We start from the raw sequence: 12035 nt of genomic DNA, 5'->3' as shown, positions 1-12035 counted from the left end.
TTGTAAACCTTAGTACCAATCACACTATAATGCAGATTTTATATGACGTGTAAATTACAAGTTAGCTTTTTAATTTTATTAAGGTATTTTTTGTTAAGTGTGGTACATGAAATTTTTAACCAGTTGAATATGGAATTTAATTTTAGAAATCATGCACAGCGTGTGGAATTAAAATTAAGCGATAATGTGTACTAATCGAACGAAGGGCAAATTGTCCTAGTATAAATCAAACGAAGTTTATCATACGTAATTGGTTTCCTGCTGCAAACTCCCCTTTGCCCTGCAGTATAAAATACTACGCAGTTATATCGTCAATAGAATTGCTAAGTTATAATTGCACCACCAAGTGATGTTTTTTTATTGAAATTTCTATTTTTGATAATGATAAATTTTTTATTTTAGTATACATACTGCATACCTGCCAACTCTTCCGGATTTTCCGAAAGATTTTATTTTCATATTTAAAGTGGTAGCAATACTCATGTTATTCCAATTAACTTTTTGAATTATAATGATAATTATAAATGAGTTTGACCACCACTACATATAAATAATTATAATAAATATATAAAAGCATAATAATCCTTGCACAAGCGAATTTCAACGAGCAGGGCTGATTGTGCTCCGGAAAAATTCCGGATTTTTCGCTAACAGCGATCCGGAAGTTTCCGGAGATCGAAGGTCCAAACGTTTCAAAAAATCATTGATCACAGAAGTTTCCGGAAATCAAATTTTCAAAGGTGGAACTTAAAAACACAGTTTATTTTATTTGTATGTAAGGGAAAGCCAGAGAGATACTATATAAGCTTATATTCTTGATTAATATTCATTTTTTTATCAGTAAATAGTTGTTATAATCATAACCTCAAGAAAGACAGACATATTTGTAAATTTTAATTACTTCTCCAGGTCATCATAGGTATGTGTAAATGGTACAGGTATGGGTAAAATTTTAAATATATTTTAAGTAAACTAAGAAATATTGAGAAAAAGGAGAAAAAAAAACTTGTTTAAATTTTTTTCAATTTGAACCGTCTTTTTTTTTTTTTTTTTTACTCAAGAAATTTTCCGGAATTTTGACTTGGACTCACAATCACCTCTGAACGAGATCAAAATATAAATATATTTTTGAGTCAGATTGTTTTTCGTTTATTGTTTTACAACCACTCTGAAAATCCATTCTCAGAAAGAGTGAAAGTTAGCAGGTATGCGTACTGTAATATAGATTTGATCTGGCAGGGCGAATTCAATCTTTGCACTATTGGTTATTTCTGCATGATTAAGTGAAAAGAGTTTTTATTCAGTGGCGGTTTATCAGTGTGAAGTAATTAATAAGAAAGGTAAACATTGAGCTATTTGAGTATCTTAGCAACATTGAGCCCATGGAATTAGCTGGTAAGTTCTCCATAGTTCTATTCGTGTTATAGGTTTAGGTGGGGTGAAGTGAGTATATGTAAAAAAACATCCGTTTTCTCCTTTTAAGTTTGGATAATTTATTTAATATTTTTAGAGACATTTACTGGGATTACGGCAAGCTTTTGTATTTCTGATTTAGAAACTGATAAAAAAAATTTAATGTTAGCAAACTGTTTAGTATGTTAGTTTAGGCTGTTGAAGAATTTTATTCTAATATCATTTAAAACTATTAATTTTATTTCAAACTTGTAGATGAACATTGGACAAAAAGAAAATGATGAAATTGGAATTGGATCCCTTTGTCATTATGGCTTTTTATATATCTCATTAAATTATTTGTAAGTAGTGATGAGAAAAATTATATTAATTCTAGTTTATTAAAATATTTACTCGTAACCTTTGCTACCACTAAGGAAAATATTTCCTGAAGGTATGTTTAAGGACTAATAACCAGGGGTGCTAACTTTCTACTCTTTGTGGCAAAAGTTTTTTCTAGGGGTAGCAAAGTTTACATTTTAACCCTTTGACTACGAATTTTAAAAAAATAATTTTATTTGTCCCGTTTATTATTCAAAAGGACAAAATAGGTCACAAATAAGGCAAATTTAGTATTTGGGATTTTCTGACAAGCGGTTATCAATTTAGAGACTGGGACATATATGTCCCGGCCGTACTTAATGGTGGGATACATATGTCCCACCTGTAGTGATCGACTTACTACAAGCACATTCCAGAAAAATTTATTATATGGACTTTTTTTTACATGGTACTATACAGGATGAAGCAATCTTTGCATAACCCGACATTACACATGGGACAACTCATAATTGTTCTTTTTTCTATGTTCATTTGAGAAAATATGAATGGACATAACAATCCCAATGAAGAATACTAGTGGGATATATCTGTCCCAGCGCAAAATCACAATGCTATTTCACGCCAGAAACTCTTTAGCGCCATTTAGGGGATATTTGACGCATGAAACATATATACTTGGTTCGACTCTATGACTGGGACATATTACAATGAGTTTCTAAGTACTTTTCACCCCATTAGTAATTTTTAAACATTTGTTGGGACAAATGAGTCCCGTTAGTAGTCAAAGGGTTAAGGTATGATTCGTTGCTTAGAGAATTTGATTTAAAGTTATTTTCCTCCCCACTACCGATTTAAAGTTTACATTAAAAAGTACTTTATTCCAGTTTTTTTCTCTCGTGTTGAGCATTTTAAAATGTTTGGAAATTTTAACATAATTCTGAAAGCTTTAGTGTTTATTTGTCCACCACTCTATAAAATATTTTGCAAAAAATGTAGTAGTTGACATGCTTGATAAACCTGTCTACAAATCAAGGAATTTTATATTTTCTGACAAAACTATATTAATCCTTCAGCACAGTAAGATTGGCAGTTAGAATGTTAGGTCTAATTTAATCAGTTTGATGTGACTTCCATTCACGTTTTAGTAGAATTTGGATTATTGGCTAAAAGCCAGTCTGCCAGCCAGACCAAAGGATTGTCTGGTTTCTGACGACAAAGTTGCATGAGCCCTTTCAGCAAAGTAGGGTTGACAGTTTGAGACAAATAATCACTAGATGCCCCCTCATTGGTATTTTTTTGTTTAATGTTTTTTTCACTGGGAAAGAAGTAATTTATTTCTTGTTCAGCTTGATCGCTGTCTGTGCTCCCATACACAGCGTTTCTTAAGATGGACTCGCCGCCAAATCTTGCCCTGATGCTATTTGGATTTGTTATTCTCGCTAATTTCGGATCTTCTGGGCCAATCAAACGCTGCAATCTCGAAATGGTGCCTCTTCCTGCCACGATATACACTTCGATTGGCCCACTTGTCATGAAAGCAACGTATTCCTCTAGCTTCGAGCTCTCAACTGTATTTTGTACGCTTACAGCTCTGATGTCTGGAAGTTTCTGTTTCCCTCCTTCGGATGCTATCAATTCTTCATACACTCTGTAATACTTGTTCATCTCTTCGTCTAAGGATCTAAAATAAAAATCTCTAACTTGTTCTGGCTTTAAATGCATTCGGCGTTTTTTTAGAAGCATGAGACCAGAGTTTTTGACGATAGATATTATAGCTTCTGATTTAGAGGTGGCGTTAGGCTTAATGAGGCAAATAGCACGTTCGAATAGTCTGTTGTCTTCGTCCGTTAATGTTCTCGTTGAAGCTATTGTTGGCACCTTTAATTCCATTCTTTTGAAGAATAAAGTGCTTTCTAAAACGTAGATAGTCTATTTCTTTTTTATCTGAAATTAATAAAAATTCATTTTACAAAGAATATTTATGGATAAAATAAAAATACGCAAACAAAACTATCTTTCCTCAATTCGCGTTCTTCTCTCGAATGAAGTGCTTTGTTATTTATATTCTAAAAAAACTTCTTTTCATCCAAGAAGTATCAAAAAACGGGCAATTTTCAATTAATTATTTTAGAAAGTGCTAGTTTATAGATGGTTGACTGAATGTAAACAATAACAAACTTCCTAAAACCGTAAGAAATTTCAGAAGTAGTAACCGGATGTCTAACGATGAACTTTAACCTCTAGCGTAATCTGTGCTCAGCTTTACATGGTCAACCATATATATATATATATATAAGATCAAAAAGTAGAGAAATCAAGGGAAGAATTACAGAACAATGAAAGAAGGGTGAAAAAAACTGGTAGAGAAGAAAAAAAATGACAAAAATTTAAAAAAAATCCGGATGAAGAGATATCTTTTATTTTCCGGATTTTTAAAAAAAATTTTATAATTTTTTTTCGTATTGTTTTTTTTTTCTTTTCCTTCCGATTTCTTGTTATTTATATTTTTTAAAATTATTTTTCCCCCTTCTTTTATTGTTCTGTAATTTCCCCCTTGTTTTCTTTATTTTTTGAACTTATTTTATGAGTTCTATTTACTTGCAGCTTAAGCGCAGTAAATAAAACTTATTGTTTTACTTTATTGGATGTCAGGAATGTAGTTCACTTTAAACCTGATTACACTTTTATTTCACCTAATGAACTTAGGAATTCCTACATGTTTTGTGAAAAAATAAACTTATATCAGTTTGTTTTTTTTGTTCACGTTTAAAAAGTTTTTATTTCAGTAATTAAAAGTTTTATGGTTAAAATATAATTAGTTTTTCTGATAGGAATTCAAAAAATAAACAGAAACATTGAAATGTTTTTTCTTTCTTATCTAGTAAATATTTCTTTGATAGCAAAATACCAGGTTTTGGTGAAAGATCAGAAGCTAATCAAAATTTCCATGCTTAGTTTCCTAACTTGGAAACTTTATAACTGTCGTTGAACAGCCGACCCAAATTTCATGGGTTTACGACTACTTACGTTCAACTCCGTAGCCTTGAAATTTTGAACCAATCCAGAAGACAAGGAAACTCCTGGATCAGTACCCCCAGAGGTATTGATTTGTTGTGGGAACATGGAGGACTTTGAGACTCGACAGATTTAACGTGCATCAGTCACCATTTACTACACGGGGAGTCTTCGGCCGGCGAGGATCGAACCCACGACGTCTTGGATATGGGGCCAGCGCCCTACCGATCATGCTATCCCGGCCTTAACTTGGAAACTTAACATTCCCCCCCCCCCAAAGCATTTGGTTCTTACCAGTCTTTGCAAACTTCTGTTATTGTTATTGTTGTTAATTTTCGTCGCACTAGAACTGCACAATGGGCTATAGGCGACGGTCTGGGAAACATCCCGGAGGATGATCCGAAGACATGCCATCACAATTTTGATCCTCTGCGGAGGGAATGGCACCCTCGCTTCGGTAGCCCGACGACCTGCGCGCGAAGTCGAGCACTTTACGGTAGCACAGTTTAACGAGGACCCATACCGCACACCCTCGGTCCCTACGCAGGCTGATCCAAGTGGTCACCCATCCGCACACTGACCGCAGCCAGTGATGCTTGACTTCGGTGATCTGCTGGGAACCGTCTCTTAACGATCAGTCCATGGGGGACTTGCAAACTTCTGTAAAAATAGCTGAACATCACACACACAAAATTTAATTATATTTTAACAAAGATAAAAGCGATTGCTCTTTTACGTAAGGTTTTGCTTTTTCACATAAATACATTCGGAAAATTTCTTAATGAAAAAATTTAATTTAGCAAATTATAATTTCTTTGAATTGTTTAACAATGGATTTGTAAATTAGTTTATATACGCTTTCGAAAAGAAATCTTTTGCGTTTTCGATAGTTTTTATTTTAATCTAAATTAAGATTTTATCATCTAGCCATTTTTTATTCCCAGTTTTTTTTTTTTTTAAAATTTTGCGAGCCGAATTAAAGTTGTTCACAATGTTTTGAATTGAAAATGAGAACACAAATTATTTAACTTTACAAAATCAATTTTAAATGAATTAAGTAGACATGCATTGCGTTACAGCATCACTATCAATTTTAGAATAAATAAAATTATTTGATACAATATTCCTGAGATTTATTGATGGTAATTTATAAATAACCGAAAAGTGACCAGTAACGTCAGCTCTGAAAACAGTTGGATAAATAAGGATGTCCAGCATGTTTCTGAAAAAGATATGCTCAATGCACGATTTAGAATTGGGAAGAGTAATTTTGCTTATGAGAGATAAGAATGCCTTATAAATAATTACTTACAAGCAATAGTAATAAGATATAATCACTTACAAGTGAGTTACGAGATAAAGTGTCAATATTTGTATCTCCTGAAATAAGGGCCATCAGAGGAAAATAAAATACGAACGAAAGAAAAAATTTTACGAAGCAAATTTACTTTTTGATTCTACATACGTATCTCTTCCTTTTAAAATAGTTCCCAAGTTTGCTTAAACACTTATCCTACCTTACAACTAGATTTAGAATACCCTCTTCATAATAAGTTACCGCTTGCTCCGATTACCAAGAGGTCACGACAGTTTTCGCATCTTCGTCATCATCGTTGTACTGGTTGTCGCCAAAATAATGTTTGAAATATCGGAAAAGATAAAAAATCACTTTGCGCAAGGTCTGGGCTGTATTGAGAGGTGGTCCAAAACTTCCCAGCTAAAGGTGCTCGGGACTGAGCTATGGAGAGAATCATCGTCATGGAGTAGCAAAATTTCCTGTAAGCATAACAGTAGGAAGCTATAGTTTGTCTAAGCTAACAACTCCTCCAGCCACAAAGTCTGAGGACGTCTGGTGCTATGGAAATAGGAATGGCGCATTTTAGGGAGGGTAGTTTCACTCTAGGACTAACACAATAGACCGAAGAAAGAGATTTCCTTTCCCTAAACGTCCCAAGCTGAAATCACTCCAAAACAGTGACCCCGCACCCCTACTTGAAATAGTCATACCTCGTTACCATATTGTCACCGCCACAGGTCGAGACGAATGTCTGGTGGAGTTCTTATTTTAGACAAACTATACGTAAACTTCGCAAATCTGTAGGTGAGTGTATGCAGCGGACAGGCTTTTTTGTCGACTAAAAACGCATCACTGACCGAACCTCGCACGCGGCGGGCGATTTGTTAAGCTTGAACATTTTAAAGACACAAAACTGACCGTACAGGTTACCTACGCAGCTGTAACCGAGCACAGTTGCTCTCAAGGAATGCCAGTACACGACGATTGCACTCGTTGCGGCGCACGCGTCACCTATTAGTGTACACAACAAAACGGCCCTTACTTAAAAAACAGCCCTCGTAGTTTCTATCATTTTTAAAACTTCTGATTTTCTCGGATAACTCACTAGTAAAATTGTTAACATCAAATAATTTAAAGTTTAATATCTTCACTGTAGGTTAAAATAGATTCTGCAGAAATCATAGAAAACTCAATATTTCGCGAAGGATCTAAATTATTTCTCACAAAAACTACTACATCACTAGATTTATTTATTTCACGGCAGTAAAAATAAGATTTAAAATTACAAATATTAGAGGAGAGCCGTGATAGCTTTAGGGCAGTGTTTCCCAAAGTGCGGGGGTACGCGTTCTTATGCGAAATATCTTACAACAAACGAAAATTTCAAAAATTTTTGATTTAAAAACAAAGCTAGTCATGAAAATTTACAATTGCATATTTTTCTATTGGCTATTTTTTGCAGAGTTAACAGTTAATAACTAGGGGTGTCAACAGCCAGTTGTGATTTTTAACTATAGGGCACTTTTTTTATAATAAAAAATGCATTCATTTTTTTTATTAGTGGTACACAGCGGTACAAAATATTTAGAAAGGGTACACAAAAGTCATAAGTTTGGGAAACACATTCGTCTTCCAATGAGGTGAATGGGCTCGAATCCCAGCGATGGTTGGTCGCATCCGGCATGCACCAACCACAGTGCTTACGTGAAATATCCTCAGTGGTAGACGGATCATGGGTTAGAGTCCGCTTGCCGTCAGGCCGACAGTGGGTGTTTCTCGTGGTCTTCCTCTCCATGTAACGCAAATGAGGGTTAGTTCTATCAAAAAGTCCTCCACGGAGGCAAATTTCTCCTATTACTTGATCCAGGAGTTCTTTTGTCTTCTGGATTGGGTTCAAAATTACAAGGCCACGGAGTTGACCATTAGTAGTCGTAAGCCCAAAAATTGGGTCGGCTGTTCAACGACGGTTATAAAATAAAATATTATGGGGAAAAGATTCATTGTCCTAAATCTTTATTTCATATAAAATTGAAATATCTATGTTCAGATAAAATTAAAATATCTAAATGCAATAATTCAAACTTACTGGTGGTTTATCAAAATTAGATCTAATAGTACGTTTATTATAATGTACAATACTTAAATTTCTATTGAAATTATAAACATATAATAAAATTGCTTAAATTTATCCAAGGAGTTCAATTTTACTCAATCATCAGGCTGTACCCCAAGATAGCTGTACTTAAATTATTCCGAAATAGTACCATTGAAATCATTAATATTTGTGATACCATACAGTTTGGAAAACTCAGTTTCAAAGATTTTTCTATAACCAGTGCAAACAGAACGCGCAATTTTTTTCTGGTCAGAACTTTCGACTAAGAAATAAGAAGTTTTTAAGCTCTGGAGTTAAGTGCACGTTGAAGAAAATCGGCATAATTTACATATCTTTCGTTAATATCAGTTGTTCTTTAAGTTTTGCAGCTTTAAACGTATACATCTCTGCTATATTTATTGTTGAATTAAACTACGATGGGCTTAGGTTTGTCTTTTTGGTTGAAAGTACACGATGTTGAGCAATTGAAACTTGATTTTCTAAGTCTACATCAAGCATTTGTAAGACTGTTGGCAAAATGGCTCTATCTCTTCATTTTGTATTCCAGGTAAGTTTGCTATTTCCAAGTTGAATCTTCTTGAATATTGCTATAGCTCAGTAAGTTCAGTTTGGATTTGTTTTATTTCTGTTTTCAGCCAATTGTTTTTTTTATTAATTAAATTCCCTTGTTTTCTCTTTATTTAACTTCGGCAGACTTGAATTTTAAAGTATTTGTAGCGAGTCGTATTTGGCAATTAATGAAAAAATCCAATTCAAATATCTTAAAAATTTAAAAAGTTTCAAGCAGTTTTTTGACTAGCTTTTGTGCTTTTTAAAAGAAGACTTAAAATGGTTAGGGGTTTCTACAAATATTATTCTCTGTATCACAAGACAACATTAAAAAACAAATGATAATACCTTACAAAGCGTTCATACATCGAAATATGATTGCAGGAAAGAAAACATGCGGGAGAAAAGTTATTTTTATAGGGGATGATCACCAAAAATGCCGGTGTCATTTTTAATAAATCTAATTTAATAGTAAAAAAACGTGTTTTTTTACCGGCTTTACCACCAGTGAATAAACGTTAAAGTACATATTAAAAGCATTTTACGGTTGAATAAGTATATTACGTTATTTTTTGTAGTTCGGTTACATTTTATCAATAAATACTTCCAATATATATGAAAACGTGCTATACTATATACAGTTTAGTATTATATTCACATTTTTTTTAAACTATATCGTTCTTTTTTACTTTCGTTTTAAACTATATCGTTCTTTTTTATTTCGTTTTAAACTATATCGTTCTTTTTTACTTTCGTTTTAAACTATATAGTTGTTTTCACATTTTAGTTTTAAACTCTATAGTTGTTTTTACATTTTAGTTTTAAACTATAGTTGTTTTTGCATTTTAGTTTTAAACTATATTGTTGTTTTTACATTTTAGTTTTAAACTATATTGTTGTTTTTACATTTTAGTTTTAAACTATATTGTTGTTTTTACATTTTAGTTTTAAACTATATAGTTGTTTTTGCATTTTAGTTTTTAACCATGCAGTTGTTTTTACAAATTAGTTTTTAACTATATAGTTGTTTTTACAAATTAATTTTTAACTATATAGTTGTTTTTACATCTTATTTTTATTTTTTTAACTATATAGTTGTTTTTACATTTTAGTTTTAAACTATATAGTTGCTTTGACATTTTAGCTTTAAACTATATAATTGTTTTTACATTTTAGTTTTAAACTATAGTTGTTTTTGCATTTTAGTTTTAAACTATATAGTTGTTCTTACATTTTAGTTTTAAACTATATAGTTGTTTTTACATTTTAGTTTTAAACTATATAGTTGTTTTTACATTTTAGTTTTAAACTATATAGTTGTTTTTGCATTTTAGTTTTCAACTACGCAGTTGTTTTTACAAATTAGTTTTTAACTATATAGTTGTTTTTACATCTTTTTATTTTTTAACTATATAATTGTTTTTACATTTTAGTTTTAAACTATATAGTTGCTTTAACACTTTAGTTTTAAACTATATAGTTGTTTTTACATTTTAGTATTTACATTATAGTTGTTTTTAGTGTTTACATTTAATTGATTTAGTTGTTTTTACTTTTTAGTTTTAACTGTATAGTTGATTTTACATTTTAGTTTTTTAACTATGTAGATGTTTTTTCATTTTAGTTTTTAACTGTATAGTTGTTTTTACATTTTACTTACTATTTTTCTACCGCTTAATGAAATCTTTTTGCAAAAACTGGAGGAGTTGTAATCCTTAATGCATGAAATTTGAACCTATATGAACCTGGAAATATATTCCCATAATATATTTTTATGGATTATAATCATTGAAATATATCCCTGGGAATATATTCCCATAATATATTTTTATGGATTATAATGATTGAAATATATCCCTGGGAATATATTTTTTATGGATTATAATCCATAAAAAATCATACATAATAGAAGGTATGAAATCGTTTACTTACTGCATATTCAAAAATGTCTCATTTGTTCAGTTCAGACATAACCAGTAAACACATCCGACTACCAGTCAGGTAAAGTGAAAAATGACAACACAAAACTCATTTTCTCGCTCCGTATTGATTCGGTGAGAGAAGAGAGTTTTACCAGGGATTACCATAGTGACCGGAGGGAGGGGGGGTTGTTTTATTTTTGGCTAGGTTTCCTGAAAGCAGTACTAGAATTCCGCCAATTTCCCAGGTCCCCAATGCGTGAAGCAATTTATCCTTGTTTAAATTATGCGGTTAAAGACAACCCTTTTAATTTTACACGGTATCAAATCAGATTTCTGTCGTGCCAATGACGTCAAGAACACTTCCTGTTATCGAATTTTTGGCTCGTGAGGAAATTGTTAACTGCATATTAACTGCATACTACCTTTTCTCTCGAGATTAGAAATTATGATTTATTACCTATTTCCATCATGCAAGGAATGATTTTTCATCTTTAAAACTGAGAGTTTGTTTCATAAAAGCTATTCGAAAGAAATGCAGAAGTTGTGAAACTTTCTAAATATAGTGGATATAGCAGTGCTAAAACCACCTGGCGTGCTGTTTTGAAATTTCAGGACATTGAACTCGTTAAATTAGAAGTGGAAAATATCTAAATTATTATGCGAATAGTATTTCCGTGTATCGTCTACTAGGAGAACTTAGATATATATATATTTTTTTTTTTCAATCTTAATAAAAATTCTAACAAAAAGGACTTTCTAATGTCCAAATTGAGTTTTAATAAGTAAAATAAGTTTAAGTAAAAGAAAAAAAACCCCTCCTTTTCTGTATTTTTTTACTATTTTTAAAATTTTGGACCAAATTAATCCGTGTTTGGGGCCTCTTTGGTAGTTAGGTACTTTATTTAGCTGTACTTTATTAATAAGTCGGAAATTGATACCAAAACCGAATGTTGCTTTTGTCTCCAAGAAATCCAGAGATACAAACCTCACCTGATAATAATTGATCGAATCAAATAAGCTACTTCCGTAAGGACTTGACAGTGTTTTTAAATAAAAGTGGTAGCTTGGATTTAGAGAGAATTAATTTATTCTTCCAATATTAATGAAAATTTTCTCTAAAATTGGCTGATTCTTTTTCTTAATATTTAAGTGCTTTAACACGTTAACACTTTAGCGGTACTTTATTAACACTGGAGCTGCACTATGGGCTATTGGCGACGGAGTGGTAAACATCCCTGAGGATGATCCGAAGACATGCCATCGCAATTTTGACCCTCTGCAGAGGGGATGGCTCCCTTGCTTTGGTAGCCCGATTTCCTGCAAGCGAAGTCGAGCACTTTACGATAGAACAGTTTAACGAAGACCGATACCGCGCATCCTCGGTCCCTATACAGGCTGATCA

At 32.4% G+C, this 12035-nt stretch overlaps 1 protein-coding gene across 1 annotated transcript; it reads right to left on the bottom strand.

Annotated features, from left to right (window-relative positions):
* Window positions 1-2140: 2140 nt before the first annotated feature.
* LOC107439091 (nucleoside diphosphate kinase 5) lies at window positions 2141-10798 on the bottom strand. The gene is made up of 2 exons (XM_016051570.4): window positions 10644-10798; window positions 2141-3678 (listed from the first exon to the last, which is right to left on the bottom strand). The coding sequence occupies exon 2, from the start codon at window positions 3622-3624 to the stop codon at window positions 2869-2871; it is 756 nt and encodes a 251-aa protein (XP_015907056.1). The 5' UTR covers window positions 3625-3678; window positions 10644-10798; the 3' UTR covers window positions 2141-2868.
* Between the last annotated feature and the right edge of the window lie 1237 nt (window positions 10799-12035).

Source organism: Parasteatoda tepidariorum, chromosome 9 (genome assembly GCF_982258835.1).
Source record: "Parasteatoda tepidariorum strain Cologne lab strain chromosome 9, Ptep-v5.0, whole genome shotgun sequence".
In the NCBI taxonomy this organism is placed as follows: Eukaryota; Metazoa; Arthropoda; class Arachnida; order Araneae; family Theridiidae; genus Parasteatoda; species Parasteatoda tepidariorum.
This window is presented reverse-complemented; position numbering and strand designations above follow the sequence as displayed.